Below are 23,661 nucleotides of genomic sequence, written 5' to 3'. Positions count from 1 at the left end.
TTAACACATTGTTAACAGTGTTAACACTATTTATAAACAGCTTTAGATATTGTCCAGTAGAAAATCGGCTAAACTTAAGGTGCCATTATACAAAATGTTTTTGTGAGGTATTTATGTCCTTGTTTTAAGTCTATATTGACTAATATTATTGATATTTAAATAATAGAAATATATAAAGAACTACAAGTACATCAATAATTTTATAATAAAATAAATAATTTACAATATATATATATATATATATATATATATATATATATATATTAAGATTATATCATAATATTATATTTAATTATATATTAAATATTTTTATATATTTAAAAAAATATATATATATATATATAAATAATTGTTATTGTAAAAATGTATATATAAAATTGTTATTGTAAGTTGCATATGCACAAAACTACAAGTACATAAATAATAAAATGTCAAAAATACATAAAACTGCATGTGTAAAAATGCAAAAAGAAAATTACACATATTCACAGGTCTTAATATATTTTATATGAAAGCATCTAAGAGGAGGAGGCTGTCAGAGACACAATGCAACATTGTCAGTTGAGGCCAAAGTTAATCTATTTTTGTAGATGGGTAGTCTGTAATTATGCCAAAGCTCATAAACATTGCTGATTGCACAATGTCAAAGAGCTGTAAGGGCTTTTGTTGATCTATAAGAGCAAGAAGAGTGACATGATTGTGTTCTATTGCAGATCTGGTTCAATAATAAGGGTTGGCACAGTATCGGAGCGTTCCTCAATGTCATAAACAATGCTGTCCTGCGTGCTAATCTGCCCCCTGGCCTGGATCGCTCCAAATTCGGCATCAAAGCATTCAACCATCCGCTGAACCTCACCAAAGAGCAGCTCTCACAGGTGGCGCTGTAAGTAACCAAGAGCGCAGTTCATACTCCACTGCATTTACACACACAGTCTTGATATCTCTGACCTTTGACCCCATCTGCTTCCCAGAATGACGACCTCAGTTGACGTGCTGGTGTCCATCTGCGTCATCTTCGCCATGTCTTTCGTCCCGGCCAGCTTTGTGGTGTTCCTCATCCAGGAGAGAGTGAATAAAGCCAAACACATGCAGTTCATCAGTGGAGTGCAGCCCTTCCTCTACTGGCTGGCCAACTTTGTGTGGGACATGGTGAGGATTTTGTAAAATGTTTTTACTCTAAACGTATCAACATCTGTCCAAATGCCATTTGACTGATTGCATGTTTGTCCTTCAGTGCAACTACATTGTCCCGGCGACCCTGGTCATCATTATCTTCATCTGTTTCCAGCAAGAGGCCTATGTGTCCTCCACCAATCTTCCTGTTCTTGCTCTGCTGCTGTTGCTCTATGGGTAAGACGCAAAAGATTGGTCCAGTAGCCCTTACTATTTATTATGCACTACTGTTTAAAAGTTTGAGGTCAGTAAGTTTTTCTTTGGAAGAAATTAAGCAAGAATGCATTCAATTAATCAAAAGTGTCAGAAAAGACATTTATAATTTTACAAATGATTTCTATTTCAAAGAATATTGTCTTTTGAACTTTCCAGTCATCAAAAATCCAGAAACAAATGTAGCAGGGTTTCCACAAAAATTGATAAAAATGTTTCTAAAGTGCATATTAGAGTGATTTCTGAAGGATCATGTGACGCTGAAGACTGGAGTAATGATGCTGAAAATTCAGCTTTGCATCACAGGAATAAATTACATTTTAAAAATATCTTCAAACAAGTTACAGTGATTTTAAATTGTAATAATATTTCACATTATTACTGTTTTTACTGTATTTTTGATCAAACAAACGCAGCCTTGTTGAGCAGAAGAGACTTCTTTAAAAAAATCATACAGACCCCAAACTTTAGCAGATTTTTATAGACTATATGTATGATATATCTAAAAATGTGTCACTAGTATGAAAACTTTGGCCATGTGCATGTCTTTGTGTCCATCTAGGTGGTCCATAACACCCCTGATGTACCCAGCGTCATTCTTCTTTAAGATTCCCAGTACAGCATATGTGGTTTTGACCAGCGTTAACATCCTCATTGGAATAAATGGCAGCGTATCCACATTTGTCCTGGAGCTTTTCGGCAGCAATGTAAGTTCATAATTCTCAGCTGTGCTTGATTATATATGTTATATAATCCAATTAAAAAGAAGCCCTAAATTAACTGTGGCTGTTTCTCCTCAATGTTTTTTCAGGAGATTGGTGGTATCAACGACATCTTGAAGAACGTGTTTCTGATCTTCCCTCACTTCTGTCTGGGCAGAGGCCTCATTGACATGGTGAAGAACCAAGCTATGGCTGAGGCTCTGGAGAGATTTGGTGTGTACCATTCTCACAAAAACACTATTCAGTGTAACTAGTCAAACCTTTATTATTAGTGTTATTATATGTTAATTTAGAATTTCCACTCTAACCAAAGAGATAGCTGAAAGTGTTTTTCCACAGATATTGTTTAAATAATTGCTGATGTTGATTTGGTTAGGGGCCCGGGTCAAAGTGACATCTAGTTGTGGGCATAACATGTCCTGGATCATTTCCATGGAAATGCATTAGGACTGCAGCTGCTCAAACACGTTTTCCTCTGAACATAATCACATTCTAAGAAACACATTTGTAGTCCTTGGTGTGTTTCCAAAACCTAGTGAGCTGCCTACTTTGGCAGTGTTTTTCAAAAGCAGTTTTAAGATGTTTTAACATACAATACCAAAAAATAATTAAACACAGACTGAAATTTTTTATCCCATATTTGTGTGTGCTGTGTATTTCTTTACTTACTAGAGCATTGCATCATTACTTCAGCAGCATGCATGCAACAAATCATACTCTTGTTTCTGCTTCTACTGACATGTTTGTGCATGTTTTCAGGCGAGAATCGCTTCCGCTCTCCTCTGGCCTGGGACATGGTGGGCAAAAATCTCTTTGCCATGGCCATAGAGGGCGTGATTTTCTTCTGCATCACCATCCTTATCCAGTACCGTTTCTGCATCAAGGCCAGGTGATGATACTTTCCTACCTCACAGTGCAAAACAAGCATGCAAAACTGTTTTAAATGTATGTAATACATGTCCTGCTTTGGTATTAATAGGCCGGTCAGCACTAAACTGAAGCCGATCGGAGAGGAGGATGAGGATGTGGCCAGAGAGAGGCAGAGGATCTTGTGCGGAGGAGGACAGACTGATATCCTGGAGCTCAAACAGCTCAGCAAGGTCTGTGTTTTATATATATAAATTTACTAAGGTGGCTCAAGCCAGTTTTTGTCACACAGTAATTATTGCATCAGTGTTGTTGTTCGGTTCTATAATAATATTGCTCATTTTGCAGGTTTATAAGAGAAAGCAGAAGCCAGCTGTAGACAGACTGTGTGTGGGCATCCCACCAGGAGAGGTGAGATCATCTTCTTAGTGAATAAATAATAGCCTTTTGTTTAGTTCATCCTGGTGTTGTATGATTAAACCAATGCTGATCAGGGTTTTATGATATTTTGTTCTCTCGTCAGTGTTTTGGGTTGCTCGGTGTGAACGGAGCTGGAAAGACGAGCACCTTCAAGATGCTCACTGGAGATTCTGCTGTCACTAGCGGAGAGGCCTATTTGGCAGGAAAGAGGTGCATAAATTAAAACAGCATGCTACTGATTCATTTAATACTTTAAAACTGGGTTTTTGTGACTTTGGGGTTGTTAATATGCTAGTGTAATCATCAAAATAATGCTCACGTTGTGTTCCAGTATGAGCAGCACTTAACATGACAAAAATGTGTTTTTCGTGTTTCATGACCTTTTTCATAATAGTACCAAACTCTTGGCTTGTTTTCTGCAGCGTGCTGACACAGATCGATGAAGTGCATCAGAATATGGGCTACTGTCCACAGTTTGATGCCATCAATGACCTGCTGACTGGACGAGAACATCTGGAGTTTTACGCTATTCTGCGGGGCATCCCAGAGAAGGAAGTGTGCGAGGTCAGTTTTTAGCGGCTATTGAAAGGGAAAGTCTGACTATTAATGTTGCAGCTGATTATCGAGGGATCTGATTGGTTGTTTGGTGGTCGCAGGTGGCGGATTGGGGCATTCGTAAACTGGGCCTGATGAAATATGAAGACAAAGCCGCAGGAAGCTACAGCGGGGGGAACATGAGGAAACTCTCCACCGCTATGGCGCTCATCGGAGGACCGCCAGTGGTGTTCTTGGTGAGTGTGCAACTTACTTTATGATCATTTATTCAGCTAGTGCATCATAATCCAAAAATGCATCACAGGTCTGTAATGATTTGTTTGTAATGGAGAGCAGGGGAAAAGAAGGCTACATGTAAATAATAAAATACAGATGCAGATGCAGCTATACAATTGTGCATAATTAGCAAAAGTATAAAATTGATAAAAAAATAAAAAAATATAAGCTAAATATTATTGACATTTAAAAAGGAAGGACAAATTATGCAGTTGTGGATTGATAGCAAAGTATAGCAAAATAAATAAAAAACTAATAAAAGCTAAGTATTATCAACATTTTAAAGAAAGTAAAACAATTGTGCATGGCTGTCAAAATATAGCGAAATATATAAAAGCTGAATAAAATAAAAAAAGCTAAATATTATCAACATTTGAAGGAAGAAACAATTGTGCAGTTTAGCATAGTTATCAAAGTATAGCTAAATAAATAAAAGCTAAATAAAATGAAAAAAAAAACCCACTAAATATTATCAACATTTAAAAGAAAGAAAAAAATCGCTCAATTTAGCATAGCTATCAAAGTATAACAAAATAAATAAAAGCTAAAAAAATAAAAATAAACTAAATATTATCAACATTTTGGCATAGTTATCCAAATAAATAGCTTAATAAATAGAATAAATATTTTATGCCAACTACAGTGTGTTTTGTGAGGTGAATTATTGGTAGCAAAAAGAGCATTAACCATCAAATTGGAGCAAAACCTGTGCAAAGTTATTGCACTGAAAAAAAACAGACATAAAAACACCAAAAATGAATCTCTTTCTTCTACAAACCCCAACAAAAACATTGCATACGGGTCTATGTAGGTCATTTGCATTTCATGAAAAGATCTAATGTGCTGTTGTGTAACAGATTGGCCATTTGGCAGACCTCGTTTTCCCAGAACAAAAGCAATACCCACACATTGCCACATTTTAATACACCGTAAAGCGTTTAATTCCCAAGGAACCGCTTTGCATTTAGCAGTTAAAGCGAGGCAGTGCAGCGCTCCAGTTTCCTGCTGGCCGTCAATCAGAGCGGAGGAACATGATCACGCTCTTCCCTCTCTTTATGGTGTTCTGCTTGTGTTTCCTGCTGAATTTGTGGGCGACGGTTAACCTGGCTGTCGATGTGGTTACAGGACGAACCCACCACTGGGATGGACCCCAAAGCCCGGCGGGCCCTGTGGAACTGCATCCTCAGCATCATTAAAGAGGGGCGCTCGGTCGTCCTGACCTCACACAGGTGAGAGAGTACCTCAGTCAGAACGGCATATGCGTTGAGTTTGACTTCTTTGCATGACTTTGCTGTGTTTGTTTCTGCAGTATGGAGGAGTGTGAAGCGCTCTGCACGCGAATGGCCATCATGGTGAACGGCAGGTTCCGCTGCCTGGGCAGTGTGCAGCACTTAAAGAACAAGTAAGCAGTTAGACGCCAGGGTTTTGAATCATTCCAGAGAATCGACTCTTGAATCAGTTGACTGAGCTCTTTTGCTGTGACGCTTCCAGGTTCGGTGACGGGTACACCATCATCCTGCGGGTGGCGGGGGCCGATCCGCAGCTGGAGCCGGTGATGGAGTTCATCGAGCGGGAGCTGCCGGGCAGCACCCTGAAGGAGAAGCATAGGAACATGCTGCAGTACCAGCTGCCCTCGTCGCTCACGTCCCTCGCCCGCATCTTCAGCCTCCTCTCCGAGAACAAAGAGCAGCTCCACATCGAGGACTACTCCGTCTCACAGACCACTTTAGATCAAGTAAGAGAGCTTTATGGGATATTCAGTGCCATAGTTTGCAACATGAATTACTGAGGTCAGAAAACACACAAATGTGGCTAAAACTACTACACTGCTGTGCAAAAATGTATATATTTTTTAAGAAATCACTTACTTTTCTTTCCACAAGGATGCATGAATTGATCAAAAGTGCCAGTAAAGACATTTATAATGAAAGATTTCTATTTCAAATAAATGCTGTTTTTTAAAACTTTCTATTCTTTAAAGAATCCTGAAAAAGCACGTATCACAGTTTCCACAAAAATATGTAAGCTACAATTAAAATAATGAGAAAATGAAACCAAAAAGCTATTATAATATTATTTTAAATTGTAATAATATTTAAATATTTCATTATTTTACCGTTATAATAAGCAGTAAATGAGCAAACATTTAATTAAGCACAAAAATTTATATTTTATAATATTTATATTTATTTATAATAATGTATAATAAGCAAAAAATTAAATGAAGCAAAAATTAAGGAAAAAATCTATTATTAAATTAAGTTATTTTATTTTACAATAATACTGTTTTACCTAGTTTTATCAAATAAAGGCAGTCTTGGTGAACAAAAAAACACAATCAAAAACATCTTACGAACTTCTGAACGTTAGTGTAAATTAAAAAAACAAAAACAGAAGTTTGCTAAATAGCAAAAACTACAAATTTGCATCAAAACACAAACAAAAACTAAATTACAATTACCGCACTATGTAAAGGACATCAGTAGTTACTCAATCTGTTTGTCTGTTTAATTTCAGGTATTTGTCAATTTTGCCAAGGACCAAAGTGACGAGGACCACTTAAAAGACATTTCCATTAACAAAAACGATGCCATCGTGGACATTTCTCACCTGAACACCTTCCTCGTAGACGAGAAGGCCAAAGAGACGGTGGTGTGATACAACAATCCACCTTCATGGTATTAGCGTGTCATTTTTTTGTACTATTTAGTTTTTTGTTCAATTTTCAGCGGTGTGTGTTTGTGCCCACAAGAGGGCGCCGGACCTGAAACACACTACTGAAACAAACAATGCAAATCAATGCAAAAAAAAGGAGAAGATTGAAGTAAAACGAACGCCGATGACAGCGAGGCTGAGCCTGGTGCTCGTCGCTCCGTCGCGAAGAAACTTGAAGCTGTTCACTCCACTAGCAGTGAATGTTTGATTGACAAGACGTCTGCGAAAAATATCAATCAGAGACACTGCCAACGAAATCTAACGTTAATTCAGGGCCGAAGTTCATCTCCTCATTTAGGCCAGGCTTCAAACTTTGCCTTTCAGCAACGACTCTTGGTCTTTGTACTTTACTTTTTTAGATATGCATTTTAAAACTATACTCAAAAGATATTTTGATGCAACGACGTGCAATGTTTTACTATTGTTATTATTGTCAAGTGTTTAAAAGTGTCGTGCCTTGAAACAACACTCCGCTAATGGACTGGAAGCGTGGAGAACACACAGTCATCATAGCTATGGTGGTATTTAAGTCTACTGTGAAGACGGAGCGGACGACTTTAGAAGTTAATTGCATGCTTTTTACGTGGATGCCGTGCTTGGGACTCCATCGTAAGCTCGAGCATGTTCCAGATTTGTTATCCTGAAGTATTTCTGTGTGGGTTTCAAACTTGAGCCGAGTTTAGTGGGACTTTGTAGTTGTTTTTGAGTCCACAACAGGCCGAAGCGGAGGCATATTGTGTGAAACTGTACAGAAACAAATCATGTCCGTGCCAAACCAGGTCAAGTGGTTTAAAATCATAGCAAATGAACGTAATATCAAGCAAACATGTTGTCTGTGTTGGATATTATGGTAGTGGCTCTCAGCAGGCTACTAATTGTTACATTTTTGTTGTTGTTTTCTACACCATGTGATTTGAAACGAGTTTCATCGTACAATAAGGCCTTGAGAGACAGCTTTTTTTTCTTTTTCATATAGAAATGACATTCATAGGCCTCTAGTACTGGAGTTAATATCTCAGGATGTGCCACCTTATCCTAAATGCTCAAGTTTAGTTTATTATACCACTTTTATGATCTCGACCAATGGCACCGCTACAGCGTGAAGTGACCAAAAGCTATGTGGTGCTACCGATTGAGTTTATTTTTCAAATCCATGAGGTGCTTTTTAGTCAAACACCTTAAGAAATTAAGCAACAATCCCTGCTGCACATTGAATGATGTAGAAGAAGAAAATGAAACCGTATTGTCTTTGGTCCAAAACTGAAGCACTTTATAATGTTAAACTGGTCTTGACATTCATAATTCACAAACAGGACATTTTGTGTTTAACAAAAGGTTAATAGACAATTTTAGATGTCCCACCGTGGCCATTATTTTCTGTGTTTACATTTTAAATATTAAAAAACTATTTCAGTCACTCTTGTGTCCTTTTTATGTTTTGTTCTAGGAGTAGAAGAACAAAAAGAATTGCAATAAATAATATTACTGAAATGTTAGTCAAAGACAAACTTTCTGGAGGTGTAGGCTACTTGTAGGATATATGCACTGATTAAATACATTAATAATATATAGACTGAATTTTTTTTTAAACACATGCAGCCAATCAAGCACAAATACAAGCATTTTTTTAAATGGCTAAAAGCATGTTTTCTTAGGGTAAAAGTTAATAATTTCCACAAAGTGTACTTTTCCAGAAGTGAAAGGCATAAACGACATCACAATCATGATGTAACGATTCACTCAACTCACGATTCGATTCAATTCACAATTTAACAAAATGAGATTTATGAAAAAAATATAAATGAAATGTGTCCTTTTATTATTGCTTGGACAAAATGCTGCACGTCTCTTTGTGAAACTGAAATATAACACAATAATACTAATATAGCACTTGCATATTATTGTTCTTTTGTTGGTTTTGATTGCTTCTATTCTCCTCATTTGTAAGTCTCTTTGGATAAAAGCGTCTGCTAAAAAACTAAATGTAAATATAATGTAAATGTAAATAACAAAACTAAAATAAAATTTTAAAACAAGCATAAAATGGTCGCAGACGCTAAAAGGTTTTCGCACTACTTATTTTTCTCGCTAGATGGTGCTACAGACACAGCAAACGAGCTCAATAATCCAAATCACTGTAGCGAATCGGTTCGTTCGAACAATTCGTTCAATGAACCGCTTTAAAGACCTGATTCACTAATTCCAGGTAAGTGTTCGCAGTGTCGAAATCTGAATTTACCTTTAATATTCTATTATCTTTTAATTAATATTGTCGATCAGGTTATTATAGATTACGTTTGTTTATTGTGACAATTTTGTCAACAACATAATTAACGACATTAATATGCTGCTAATCAATCCCATGCAAATCGAGTGATTCACAATTCCTTGTGAATCATATGAACCGAATCATTACAAAAGAATCTCTTCAAGATTCGTTCAATTACATAACGTTAACTAACTTAACAAACGCGAAACGCGTCCTAATATTAATGTATCTTCGAGTATGACTCCAGTAGCTCGCGATAATGTCACACCGAGGGAACTGTGAAATATCTGATCCTGGTTCAATGTTTTCCCGTGTGACAGAAGAAAAGGAGGAGGAGGAGAGGACAGCTCCGCCTTCTTCACCACCTTGTCACGGAATTCACGGAGAATTACAGCACGTCAGATCCTCAAATAACAGATCCTAATCCATTTACTAACAGTAGCGGCTCGAGTGTGTTTATATGCATGCGTGAGTGATTGCTACAGCGGACGTGTCTTTGTTTGTAAGAGCATTTATGCGTATTTATTACCAGTGTGCAACTTTTACACCACATTCTACGGAAATTGCTGCAGGACACGCTGATCGCGCGCTGCCAACTCCCTGATTTAGCGCTGTTTCACGTGCGTTTGTGGTTCTCATCAACTCAGGAATTATGGGATGCTGCGGTAGCACACAGGTAAGACATCATAAAACACAACACCGTGCAAATGCATGCTGATTGGCATCTGGAAACTTTTTGACTGAAGTTATGAGTGTAAGAGCAAACACTCATGTTAGTCACTCATATACAAGCAAGGGTCTTGTAGATCTATACAATGGAAGGGCCGAGTGCTTTATACTGGGAGCTGTTGAGCCTATCGCCTTTATCACATCAAAATAACAATTTGTCAACAGAGTAAAGCTCATTTCCGGGTTTCACTGAGAACTAGTCAGGTGTGTTCAGACAGTCCCATCCCATTCATTCACTACGGTGCTTTCATAGTGTTTTATTCCTGCGTTGTGCAGCTGAACTTTTCTCAAGTATAACATTTTAGGATAAAATTGAAGCTTACATTTTTTTGGAAACTATTTTTTTTATTATTATTAAAAAAAAATATTAAAATAGCTATCTTGAATTAAAATAAAATAATTGGAAAACCTTAGAATAAAAAAAACAGTTAAATGAACATTTGAAATGTTACCTTTGCAACTAACTGATATAAAACATGTTTAAGTTGAGTACTTAAACTACTAAAAATATATAGACATATTTAATAGAAACAAAAAATAATAAATGACACAAGCACAAAAAATGACTAAAACATTATACATAAGAACATAAACATATATACATTTACACACACACACACATATATATATATATATATATATATAAGCACATAACAGAATTGCTAAAACTACAATTTAAATGAAAACTGAAAATATAAAAAATAAAGGTCAATTCAACATTCTATCTTAGTATATAAATAATACTAAAATGATGCTGCTTGTCACAATGTCTTTTTTAGGTTTTCATTATTTTAATTACATGCTTTTTTGTTTACTTAACTAGTTATGTGTTGTGACAAATTAATATGCAGTTATTAAAAATATTAAGTAATTAGATGGGACTTGATCCACAAAAATGTATTTATGCATGCATGCATGTATTTATTTAGCAACATTTGTATGTTAAAAGAGAGTTTGTATGTGTCACGTCAACTTCCCCTTTACAGAAGACCCGCGAGTGGAAACCCTTAGAGCAGAGGAAGTGCACAGATATCCCATGGCTGCTCCTGTTCATCCTCTTCAATATCGGCATGGTAGGAAAAAACTACTATTGGACGCAATTACAAATACAAGAACATTACCTATGAATTATAATTATTATTCAATTTAAACAATATTATTGTCATTGTCTGATGTTGTTATTTTTTATTATTGTATATAGTAGTAATACATGTTTAAATTAAGTGTATTTAATTAATTGGCTCAACTTAAGTACTTGAATTAAATGGACAGCATGCTGTCTTTTTTATATGGTAAAAATACACCTGCAAATAAGTTCCAATCAAGGGGCAGTTATTGCCTGTTGATAATCTTTGCTACCGGTTGTGTTTCTGTGGCAGCTCTGCATCTGTGGCTTTGCCATTGCGACAGGGGCCGCGTCCCGACTCATATCAGGGTACGACAGCTATGGGAACACCTGCGGTCAGAAGAACGCCAAAATCCCAGGAATAGAGCTCAGCGGCCACGACCACACCTCCAGAAAGTGTGTGAGAACGAGCGGAAACACAGCTGCCTCCTCTGTAGATTTTGCAGGTGTTGAGTGACAGTTTATTCAATGATTTTGTCACAGGTATGTGTTTTTCCTGGACCCCTGTAACATCGACATACTGAGAAGAAAGATTAAATCTGTGGCTTTGTGCGTCTCGAAGTGTCCAGACGCCGAGCTGAAGACTTATGAGGATCTCACAAATTTCTCTAAAGTTAACGGTGAGCTCAGTGCTCTCACATTCGGCTGAATGTCCTGAAATGTGATTTATGCCTAATGGTGTTTTGTTTTTCTGTATTGTTGTCTCTAGGATCTGATTTGTGCTCCTATGATGTACAACCGGACACGTATTCCTCTCACCCTAATAAGGCTACAAAATGTCCAACACTTCCTGTCCATCCGAGGTAGTCCACGTATTTAGTGCATGTGTGTTAGTTTGGGGTTGGTAAGATTTTTTAGGAATGTGTATATATATATAATAATTTTTTTTGAAAATGTATATTTTTATATGCTTTTAAAATAAATTATTTAAAAGAATGCATATTTTAAAAGCTAGTGCAGGTATAAAGTATATTTTAAATATAGATGTTATTAAATATTTCCACAAAAAAGCCGCTGGCTAGAGATGGCAAGTTGCAAATCATGATTCATGGCTAAAATAGAAACTTTTGGGAATGGGAAGAGCAGTCCCATCGATATTTCCACCCAAACATCCAGCAAAGAAAACAAAAAGGTATAGGTTGATCTTCTATTCGTAGGTTTGATAAATATCCATTCAGACTAACCTATGTTTTGTCTGTTTTTTTGGGGTAGTGCATCCTTACCAGTGTTTCACCGCTGTGTGCCAGTTGACATTTCCTGCTACGCCAAGTTTGCCGAGGCCTTCATCACTTTTGTCAGTGATAACAGCGTGGTGCACCGAGTCATCGCTGGAGTCATGACATCCAAAGAGATCATCATGGGCCTGTGTCTGCTCGCCCTCGGTCAGCTCATTACACGGCACTCTTCTCATGAAAACTTCACACCAACATTAATACAAATTACATTCATCATTAACATCTCTTAAGTTTTAGCTTCATAAATATAAAACCTGATTTACATCAGTGCTATTTTAGTATCGAGATGCTATTATGTTTATAATAAAAAAATTACTATCTAAAAAGGAAGAAATATTAAACATTAAAATATTATTTTTAAGCAATTTACTAATATTTTTCACTAATTTATACATTTTTATTTATTTTAGTACATCAAACTAAATGTTGCCAATATTTCCTGGGCAACTAGATGAAATAAGTTTGATTTTATTTCACTTACTGTTTATTTTATTATATTTTAAGTTAGTTTTAGTATTACATTTATGTTGTTAGCTTTTTATTAAACATGACTATATAGTTTTTATTATTTTTTATGTCATTTGTAGTGATTTTAGTACATCAATTTAAACTAAATGAAAATGAGAAATGTTTCATGGGCAACTAGCTGAAATAACTTATTTTATTTCACGTGCTGTTTATATTTTCCATTTCATTTAAATTTGAGTTAGTTTTAGCCTTTTTTTGTTTTTCACAAATTTTTTTCATTAAACATTACTGTAGCTTTTATTAATTGTTAAATTAAATTTTTAGTTATTTTACTGCATCAATTGAAAGTTTCTTACATATAAACAACTTCCTTTTTGTTGTGTTTTCGTAATGGCATTACCTTTTTTTATTATTAAATGTGTGTATAGTTTTTATTAATAAATAGCTTAAGTTTTTATTTTATTTCATTGTAATTTTAGTTTTAAGATTTTTTTTGTCATTTTTATTAGTTTTTGTTTTTAATTAAACCTCTGTATAGTAACTAGCTGAAATAAGTTTAATTATATTTGATATAATTTTTATTTTATTTCAGTTAATGGTTTTATTTGAAGTTGTTTTTTTGTGTTTTAGTCAACTAGCATATGTTGAGCGTCAGTGGTCAGAAGAGCGAGGTTTAAAGCACCGTTTTGTCTCTGCTCTGTGCTGCAGTTCTGTCTCTGATCCTGATGGTTGTGATCCGCTACATCTCCCTGGTTCTGGTCTGGATTCTCACAGCCGTTGTGGTGGTCGGGTCAGTTGGTGAGTCTTTCGTAATTCATAGAAATAAATGCCAGGGCCATCAGCCTCTGTGACTGGCTGCAGGTCATAGTGAGCCGGTGAAGTGTGAGGCAGCGCTGTGTTTGTGGCAGGTGGGACGGGGATCTTGTGGTGGCTGTATGTGGATCACAGTAAATCTGTGAACGCCACTCTACCGGCTGTGGAACTGGAGGTGGCCAAAGACAACCAGAAAGCCCTGCTCATCTACGCCATTGCTGCCACTGTCTTCACTGTACGTTTGAGGTCTCCTACTACTATATAAAAAAATAAATTAATATGCAGATACATAATATTGAATAACGGTGCACCTCAGGTGATTCTGCTGCTGCTGATGTTCTTCATGAGGAAGCGAGTGGCGCTCACCATCGCTCTGTTTCACGTGGCTGGTAAAGTGTTCACTCATCTGCCTCTGCTGGCCCTGCAGCCCTTCTGGACCTTCCTCACGCTCATGCTCTTCTGGGTTTACTGGATCACCGTGCTCCTCTTCCTCGGATCCGCAGGTGTGTCAGAGTAATCGAATGAAGGTCTGGGGTGGGCGGCATTTCTGGTAGTCACGATATAGCTTCATATCTCTATTGTTATGTATTTGCTCTAGTAAAGTATATTTAAAATGACAGTACTACACAAAATGTAGGCCCATGGCATTTTTCCAATTGTGTGTGTGTGTGTGTGTGCGCGCATCACAATCAAAAATGCTTATAAATAATATACAGTGTAATATATATATATAAAATGAAAAAATATGTATAAAATTAATGTAACGGTGTTATAATAAATACACAACATATTTATTATATGTATATTTATTTAATATACTTATTATCTTTTTTAAATTAAATAAAATATAAAAATTATAGTTTTACAAATGTACAAATGGTGTAATAAATACATAAATAACATGTATGTATATTTTTATACTAATTTATTTAATATATATAGTTTTGTCTTTAAACAATGTATGTGTGTGTGTGTGTGTGTGTGTGTGTGTGTAACCCTGGAGCACAAAACCAGTCTTAAGTCGCTGGGGTATATTTGTAGCAATAGCCAAAAATACATTGTATGGGTCAAAATTATTAAATTTTATTTTATGCTAAAAATCATTAGGACATTAAGTAAAGATCATGTTCCATGAAGATATTTTGTCAATTTCCTACTGTGAATATATCAAAACTTATTTTTTGATTAGTAATATGCATAGCTAAGAACTTCATTTGGACAACTTTAAAGGTGATTTTCTCAATATTTAGATTTTTTTGCACCATTAGATTCCAGATTTTCAAATAGTTGTATCTCAGCCAAATATTGTCCTATCCTAACAAACTATACATCAATGGAAAGCTTATTTATTTGGCTTTCAGATGATATATAAATCTCAATTTTGACAAATTGACCCTTGTGACTGATTTTGTGGTCCAGGGTCACATATATGTATGTGTATATATTTATGTGTGTGTGTGTGTGTGGACATGCACAATATATAATGTTTAAATAGTGGAGTTGTATAATAATTGTACATAGTATTAGTTATATAGTAACTGTGTATATAAAAATGTAATTAATTGGTGTATATGCAAAAATTGGTATAAACATTTCCATTTTAATATTGTTTTATTTTTAAAAAATGTACAAAATTATTATATAAAATTTATTTATAATTTTTTATATTTCATTGTGTATATATTGTATATCTAATTTTATTTATATATATATATATATATATATATATATATATATATATATATATATATATATATATATTCCTTTTATTTATTTTTTTAAATCATTTACTTGCTAATCAATAAAAAATGGATACATTGGAATGAACAGTAAAATTAATTAAACTTACTAACTCTAATGGCATTTTGCTTAAGTTTACATCTGAAACACTATTAAAAATTTGTCTCTCGTTGTTATACGCATACAAATGATCGCTTATTTTATTTTATTTTTTATCTCAGAAGAAATATATCATAAACATTCATTATATTCCCCTGCCTTAATCGGATGGTTGTTTTATTATATTTCAGTGTTTCTCCAGGAACAGTGTTTGAGATCTCTGTTTCCCCACAGGAAGTCCAGTGCAGAATAACCAGACGGGTCTGGTGGAGTTCCATATGGACGGGCCGCTGCAGTACATGGTGTGGTACCATGCCGTGGGCCTCATCTGGATCAGTGAGTTCATCCTCGCATGTCAGCAGATGACCGTAGCCGGAGCTGTCGTTACTTACTACTTCACCAGGTCAGAGGTCAAAGTTCATTCTCTTTCCTCCATCTGTCCATAAAGGACAACTGTCGTGAGTTCTACTCTGTTTCTCTGTCTGATTGTAGAGATAAGTCTCAGATGCCCTTCACGCCCATCGTGTCGTCTGTGCTGCGTCTGATGCGCTATCATCTGGGCACCGTGGTGAAAGGAGCCTTCATCATCACTCTAGTGGAGATTCCCAGACTCATCCTCACCTACATCCACAGTCAGCTCAAAGGAAGAGTGAGTCGCCATCAGCTCATCTTCATGTCACAACAGATTTGGTTTCAAATAGAAATATTTTCTAACATTATGAATGCCTTTACTTTCACTTTTGATTGATGTAATGCATCCTTGATGAATTAAAGAGCTGAAACTCTTAAACTTGATGCCTGTTTTGTTGCTGTAGGAAAACGCCTGTGCGCGCTGCATGCTGAAGGCGTGTATCTGCTGCCTGTGGTGTCTAGAGAAGTGCCTCACTTACCTGAACATGGTGAGCCTTATGCCACAAATATATGAATTAATTTGTTTTAATTCGATGCATTAATCATGTAGCTTTTCTTCAGAACGCATATACGGCAACGGCCATCAACAGCACCAACTTCTGCACGTCTGCGCGAGATGCTTTCTTAATCCTCGTGGAAAACGCTCTCCGTGTGGCAGCTATCAACAGTGTCGGGGACTTTGTGCTGTTTTTAGGAAAGGTATTTATTCACAACTTCCCTTTATACTACAGAGAAATCAGTGTTACTTTAGTAAATATTTATTTGCTATTTATAGTATTCATTAACATTTTTCTTTAGCTTTTATTTTTTTCATTTTCATGGTAATTTCAGTTTGTTTTAGGAAATTTTGGTTCCTTTTTCAAATTTATTTTATATACCTCTATATATAGCTTTAATATATTTTTATTTCCATTTCATTTTTGGAAATTTTAGTACTTATATATTACTCCATTTAGTTTCCAAGGCACCATGTATTATTATTTTTTTACAATTTTCTCTCACCCCCCCCCCCCCCCCCCCCCCACCCCCCAATTTAATGGTGTTTTTTTAATCTAATATTTGTTATATTATTACACTTAGTTTCAGCAAAGACTATAGAAATACAAGGACAGTTCACTTCTATACTGGGAGAAAGTGCAACGAGCAATATGGCGGGATAGTCCCGCCTTCTAAATGAAAGAGCCAGTCATTGATTGGTAAAGCCATTGCGTCACTGCAGCGGACGTTAGAAGCTCCAGTTCCCATAGAAACCTGGGGCTGGACCAGCAGCTGCATGTGCGCAGTCATAAACGCGTTGGAGCCACGCATGCGCACTGGCTGGTCTAGCCTGAAAAATAAGCTTTTTAAACTCTATATATAATATATATCACTCCGCCATATCACCCTGTAGCCCAAGATCGGTTGCCCACTGAAGCTAAGCAGGGTTGAGCCTGGTCAGTACCTGGATGGGAGACCTCCTGGGAAAAACTAGGTTTGTTGGAAGAGGTGTTAGTGAGGCCAGCAGGGGGTGCTCACCCTGTAGTCTGTGTGGGTCCTAACGCCCCAGTATAGTGGCTGGGACACTATACTGTTTAAAGCACTTCGGATGAGACATTAAACTGAGGTCCCGACTCTCTGTGGTCATTAAAAATCCCAGAATGTCCTTCGAAAAAGAGTAGGGGTGTTACCCCGGCATCCTGGCCAAATTTGCCCTAATGATGTATTAATGATGCTAAAATTGACTAAGACTGATTCCAGACGGTCTAACAGTTGTTTCTCGTGTCTGCAGGTGCTGATCGTGTCGTGTACGGCATTTGCGGGCGTCCTGTCGCTGAACTATCAGCGTGAGTACACAGTCTGGGTGCTGCCGCTTATCATCGTGTGCATCTTCGCCTTCCTGGTGGCCCACTGCTTCCTCTCCATCTTTGAGATCGTAGTAGACGTTCTCTTCCTCTGCTTCGCCATCGACACCAAGTACAATGACGGCAGCCCCGGCAGAGAGTACTACATGGACAGGGCCCTGATGGTGAGTCAGTTTCCTTTTCATTTCCTCTGACCTCAAAGTCAAGGAAAAAGTCATTTATATGAGTCTTGTGTTGTTGAATATCACATTAAATATGTTGTTGGTGTCTCTCTGTGATCATTCATGTAGGAGTTTGTAGAAAACGCCAGGAAAGCCACAGAGCGGTACGGCAAAGTAGAAGGAGAGAGTCGGGAAATGAAAGCCATGGTGAGTTTAAAAGGACAATGATTACGGTTTCTTTTCTTTTTTTCAGTTGATCAGTTTTCTCATTAAAAACACCTTTTTAATGCTGTGTTCCAATCAAGTTTGATCTTAAAGAGGTAGTTCACCCAAAAGTGACAATTGTCATTATTTACTCATGTTGTTCCAAATCTGTACGAGTTTCTTTCCAGTTGAGCACAGAAGAAGATATTTTGAAGAATGTTGACAGTAGCCATTGACTTCCATAGTATTTTTGTTTCTTCCATACTGTGGAAATCAATGGCTACTGGTTTTGGTTACCAGATTTCTTCAAAATATCTTCGTTTGTGCTCAACCGAAGAAACTCATACAAGTTATGAACAACGTGACGATGTGTAAATGTTGACAATTTTCATTTTTGGGTGAACTATCCCAATTAGACTTTTGGAAGCTGGAAATTCTAGCAAAATAAGCACAGAATTAAATATACATTTATTTATTTACTCGTGTATCATTTTTATTATATTTCAGACTGGAGATACACTGGCTTGATGAAGACCAGCGCAGTATTACATCAACTGAGACTCCAAAAAAGTGCTATTGAGATGCACAAAAGCTTCTCATCAGGGATTACAATGTGACGCATCTGTCATCATGACTGCAGGGCATTTGACTTTAGAAAAGCTCTAGGAAAGTGAGCTGGGTACATGCACAAAAAACAATGCAACACAAACTGGATGTAGATGTCTGCAGTGCTAATATATCTGCTCCTAATTTTTTTTTTATCAAAAAAAAAAAAAGCTTAAAGCTAAAAAATGTAGGAGCATAAATATCGGGGGGGTTTTTTACTTGTATTATTAGATTAGGGTAGTCAATTTTATACAGAAGTTATAGACTAGCAATAGCTACCTTAGTGTTTTAGATATGTTGGTTAAAAATGCAATGTCAAACTCCTGCTTTAGTTATCTACATTTATTTTTTTAAGGTGCTTTTGTATTTTATTTTGTTTATATCCCTTGATTTTGAAAGATTTTCTTTTGTAACGGATGTGAAATCCACTCCTGTCTGCAGAGACTCATTGGTCATTGTTTTTCTATGTAATCAATATTATTGGATCCCCTCTCCTCAGTTTCAGATCAGTTGAATTATTTCTTGAGTGTGATTTTGAGTAGTTCCTACTTATATTTTCTCTGATGATTTTGTTTTATGCAGCAGTATGTTAGAAGCAAATATATTTAGTTCTCAGCTTCTAAATGAACAGCATAATGATTGTCATTTCCCTCGTGCCAATAAGCTGAAGTGTGTAATTTATACATCACAAACAACACTAAATGGAATTGCAATCTGTTTGTTTGAGAAGAACAAGACTTTTTTTGTCCCAGCAATCAACAAAGAGCTATTTGTGCAATTTCATTTAGTGCAGAAATTACACATTAGCTTCAATCAAGTGCATTTGTGTGAAAGGAAAATTTACTTTTAACTACCATCTTTAAACACTCCATTCAATAAAACCAAAGAGACATGCAACATGTTGTTGATTCATTATTGTATCAATGTTCATAATGAAAGTGAGTGAAGACTGAATGAATGAAAACACATCGCGATATCCAGAACAAACTGAATTTACTAAAGGATTCAATGGGCGGTTAACCAAATGAATTGTAAATTGACAGATTTTAACAGATTAAATACAGATTTAAGGCGGCAGGTGAGTTTTGAGATGTTCCTTTAGTTTGGGTATCGTGGGCTGCTCTTTACGACATGAGTGACAGCGCAAAGGCAGCTTCAGTAATTCACTAGTGCCTTCTTTCACTGTCACTTTCCCATCATGCTCCAGCATCGCAATGACATCTGTGGAAAGATAAGCATGAGTGCTTCGCTTTATTATACAGGGAAATGCTTGTTTCTCTAAACAGCTTTTAGAGCTTTTTTCATTTTATACGTATCAATCTCTCAAAAAGGAACATTTGCAGAAAATATACTCGCTCTCAGGCCATTTAAAGATGTAGATGAATGTGTTCTTCAGAGCAACGGATTTGGAGAAATTCAGCATTACATCCGTTGAACTGTAATGAATGGGTGCCGTCAGAATGAGAGTCCAAACAGCTGATAAAAACACCACAAGTAATCCAAACCACTCCAATCTTTCCATTAACATCTTGTGAAATGAAAAGCTGTGTGTTTGTAAGAAACAAATTTTCTTTTCAACTTTACACCACTGTTTCAGGTCAAAATACGAGTCCACAATCCATAATAATGCTACCTCCAGTGAAAAAGTCCATCCCCTCTCACATCGAAATCCACCCACTTATTTGTTTAGAGCTGTTGTGGACTGTTTTCGTTTGCTTGATCTGTGCAGATTTCCCTCATGATTCAGGCAAAATTACTATTTCACTGGAGAAAGCTATAATATGGATAGAGGATTTGTATTTTAGCCAGAAGCAGCAGTCTGAAATGAAAAACTTCTTAATCATAGATTTGCTTGTTTCTTACAAACATGTTGCTTTTCACTTCACAAGACATTCATTGATGGACTGGGTTGTGTGGATCATTGAGATGTTTTTATCAGCTGTTTGGGCTCTCATTCTGACGGCACCCATTCACTGCAGAAACTGCATTGCTGAGCAAGTGATGGAATGCTACATTAGAAACAAACTCATCTAGATCTTGGATGGCCTCCGGGTGAGTATATTTTTTAGCAAATTTGAATTATTTACATCCATGTGATGGAGCAATCCATATCTTTAATTTGAATAACCAGCTCTTTTTGTGTATGATGTACCTTGAGACTCCACAAAATAGTCAGTAGTGAAGGAATTCCAGTGCTTCTTGTTCTTCAAACACGGCGAGTCAAAGTCTTGGCTGATTACGTGCAGGTGGACGTGACTGAGAAGAAATAAACATCCTAATCATTTCATTCATGACAAGCCCCGCCCTCACCACATCAGCAGCCAATCAGGACGCAGGCACCTGTACCTCATGCTGGGGATGGCGTGATATCCCATGCGGAAGCGCAGTTTGTGAGCGTCAGGGCACTGCTGAAGCATCAGATCCCCCACACGGTGCATGTGTTTGAGCAGTTCGATGTGCTCCGAGCGCAGAGCCTTCAGGCTGGAGATCGAGTCCCACGGCAGCACCAGCCAATGGTACTGCGCCTTTGGGTACTTGTCCTTGATGACCACAACCCTCTCATCCTTATACACCTGAGGATAAAAACTGGTAGCTGTTAATGTATTTGGAGTGTAACTTATTCCTGTGATGCAAAGCTGAATTTCCAGTCTTCAGTGTCACATGAGCCTTCAGAAATCATTCTAATATGCTGATTTGCTGCTCAAGAAAAAAAATTATCAATGCTGCAAACAGTTGTGCTATTTTTTTTATTTATTTTTTCAGGATTATTAATGAATAGAAAGTTAAAAAAGAACAGTATTTGGAGTAGGAATCATCAAAATTTGTAACAATGTAGAAGTCTTATAGTCAGTTTCAGTTTTTGATTCATAGGATTCAAAAGAAATGAACAACTTCTACCTGCATCTTAGGGTCCTGCATCGACACTTTAAGCCCTTGGCTCCAATGGCCAGCAGATTCCTGGGAAACAAGAAAGTTTGCAGTGTTTTAGTCTACAGTGAAAACTCAGAGCATTTAAAAGAATCTTTAATATAGACCTTCAAACTTTCTCTAACCAGCTCAGAAACTTGTTTTAAATTTTAAAAATAGGCAAAAATACCAGTACAATACAAAACTGCTCCCTAAAAGTCCTTAATTACAAGTATAAACTATCATATATTTGAATTTTATTGCAAATTATTGAAATTTCCTGACCAAATGAAACTCACAGATTTATCAGATCCAGATGGCAGTGTTTTTTTTGGGGGAGGTGAATCGTCTGAATTTCTGTGATGGTCTGATGTTGTGTTTGCAAGGCTCTTGATCTTCTCTCCGTTCCCCTCAGAGCTCATCTGATAGGCTCTTTTTGAAGGTTTGCTCAGCTCTGCGGCAGATCTCGGTGTGGATGTGTCCTCAGTGAACTTGACTGTGTAAGGATACTGCTGATTGGCCATGTAAAGTCTCTGGCCCGGCTTTAAGGCCACCTGATTGTAGAGGTGGGCGACATGTGATTTGTAGGATGTTAAGACCAGTAACGTGTGCAATACAGCCTCAATTACAAGATAACAGGACATTTGTGGGCAAAATAGGTGTGCTAGATGATGAATAACACATAAATGATGAGTGTGCTGCTCTAAAATGTAAAAAAATATTATTGCTTTTCAGTACGGTGTTCTAATTAGAATTCTCCCTTGTGTTTATTTAGTGAAAATAACGTGGAATTCTGATTTGATTATTTTAAACCAGAATTGTACTGTACATAAATGTTTGAATTAAACATTTTAGTCTATTGCACAAAACATCTGTTTGACTGAAATTGTTTCTGCTTAAAAAAAACAAAATAAATACTGAGATACAGTTTGTAAAATACTGTGAAAAACCTGTGTTTGCTTTTTTGATGACACTGTACCTGATTGCCTTTGCCCACAACCACACTGTCCACATTTGTAGGATTGGCACCCAACTGTTAAAAAGTAAACAAACATGCAATATTATAATCTGCAGATTTCCTTAATATTAAAATACTGTATTATATTAGAATATTTACTATAATATTCTAGCATGCCTGTTTAACAGTGATAAATCCTCTGTTGCAATCAGCTCTCAATTCAACTGCAAGAAAATAAAAACATTAGTTGTAGTTTCTTTAATAAAACCTGGATCTCTCAGTTGCTCATATGGAATAATGTCTCTACCTTGTTCTCTTGAGCACTTTTTGTCTTTTATCTTAGTTTCTGGCCCTCGACCCAGAGTCACGGATTGTTGATGAGGAAGCTGGATGGGTTTGTGTGAATCATCTTCACTTACTAGTAAACACACAGGCATCTCCCTGAAAACACAGGATGATTCTTTCTGTCTAAAGTGCTTCTCTAAACTCAGCACACATCCGTCGCTTACCCTGCCGGTGTAATATATCTAGAGCAGAAAGTGTTGCAGTTGAAACCAAAACACTGGGAGCTGAACACTGCAGCACGTGACTCACAATCTTCTTCATGGACGTCGATGAACAAACTGAAGCGCACTTACTGCCACCTACCGGTCAGAAACAGCGCTGTGGCCTCACACCAGAGAAGAAGAATCGACTTTATTATTGTTTTACTATATATAGAATAAAGTGTCTTACAGGAATAACAGTTAACAGGACTTTACTGTAGCATTTTACATTCAGTGTAAGACATACTCTTCATTTTCTAACAAATTACAAAATAATACCCCTCAGATAATTACACTTTTATTAAAAATTAATCATAAATTATTCGTTTTTTACTTATTTGTTTATAAGTTTGCACTGATTTACAATGAGCAATTCGAAACAAAATGGCTAAAACTGAATAATGCTGAAATTTAAGGTTGTTTTATTTGTTACTAAATTAATGTAATTAACAGCTTTTTTACAAATGTATTATTCTTATTCTTATTATTCTATTGTGATTTTGGGACAAAATGCATAAATCGTTGGTTGCAAATAACATTTTTTATGAATAAAATGCTATTTGTGTAATGATATTTTGATTGCACAAATGTAGATTTGCTCCAAGTTT

The 23,661-nt window shown here is 36.4% G+C and overlaps 3 protein-coding genes across 5 annotated transcripts in view; 2 read left to right on the top strand and 1 right to left on the bottom strand.

Moving 5' to 3' along the window:
- The window catches only part of LOC306872361 (phospholipid-transporting ATPase ABCA1-like), a 33,907-nt gene extending 25,548 nt beyond the window's left edge, over positions 1–8,359 (top strand). For 2 of the 3 annotated variants that reach the window (XM_079420876.1, XM_079420875.1), the window contains exons 36-50: positions 714–883; positions 972–1,149; positions 1,235–1,350; positions 1,949–2,093; positions 2,198–2,321; positions 2,868–2,997; positions 3,088–3,208; positions 3,324–3,386; positions 3,499–3,605; positions 3,818–3,959; positions 4,052–4,186; positions 5,352–5,455; positions 5,536–5,628; positions 5,718–5,961; positions 6,744–8,359. In XM_079420876.1, the coding sequence (XP_079277002.1) occupies positions 714–883; positions 972–1,149; positions 1,235–1,350; positions 1,949–2,093; positions 2,198–2,321; positions 2,868–2,997; positions 3,088–3,208; positions 3,324–3,386; positions 3,499–3,605; positions 3,818–3,959; positions 4,052–4,186; positions 5,352–5,455; positions 5,536–5,628; positions 5,718–5,961; positions 6,744–6,884 (2,013 nt within the window). In that variant the 3' untranslated portion in view covers positions 6,885–8,359. The remainder of the gene's footprint in view (positions 1–713; positions 884–971; positions 1,150–1,234; positions 1,351–1,948; positions 2,094–2,197; positions 2,322–2,867; positions 2,998–3,087; positions 3,209–3,323; positions 3,387–3,498; positions 3,606–3,817; positions 3,960–4,051; positions 4,187–5,351; positions 5,456–5,535; positions 5,629–5,717; positions 5,962–6,743) is intronic. The other variant, XM_079420877.1, reaches the window with a different exon arrangement.
- A 1,014-nt stretch (positions 8,360–9,373) lies between these two features.
- On the top strand, positions 9,374–19,538 carry LOC306872501 (choline transporter-like protein 1). The gene is made up of 16 exons (XM_079421089.1): positions 9,374–9,886; positions 10,926–11,012; positions 11,319–11,461; positions 11,549–11,685; positions 11,775–11,868; positions 12,278–12,447; positions 13,477–13,566; positions 13,677–13,816; positions 13,898–14,084; positions 15,655–15,823; positions 15,913–16,069; positions 16,236–16,319; positions 16,393–16,530; positions 17,600–17,836; positions 17,963–18,040; positions 18,545–19,538. The coding sequence occupies exons 1-16, from the start codon at positions 9,863–9,865 to the stop codon at positions 18,563–18,565; spliced, it is 1,956 nt and encodes a 651-aa protein (XP_079277215.1). The 5' UTR covers positions 9,374–9,862; the 3' UTR covers positions 18,566–19,538.
- On the bottom strand, positions 19,502–23,138 carry LOC306872502 (aprataxin-like). The gene is made up of 8 exons (XM_079421090.1): positions 22,816–23,138; positions 22,686–22,732; positions 22,530–22,583; positions 21,850–22,104; positions 21,542–21,601; positions 20,990–21,216; positions 20,796–20,899; positions 19,502–19,864 (listed from the first exon to the last, which is right to left on the bottom strand). The coding sequence occupies exons 1-8, from the start codon at positions 22,943–22,945 to the stop codon at positions 19,710–19,712; spliced, it is 1,032 nt and encodes a 343-aa protein (XP_079277216.1). The 5' UTR covers positions 22,946–23,138; the 3' UTR covers positions 19,502–19,709.
- Positions 23,139–23,661: the final 523 nt, after the last annotated feature.

This window comes from Barbus barbus, assembly GCF_936440315.1.
Source record: "Barbus barbus genome assembly, chromosome: 7".
In the NCBI taxonomy this organism is placed as follows: domain Eukaryota; kingdom Metazoa; phylum Chordata; class Actinopteri; order Cypriniformes; family Cyprinidae; genus Barbus; species Barbus barbus.
Note: the sequence above shows the minus strand (reverse complement) of the source record. Positions and strands in the feature narration are given on the sequence as shown.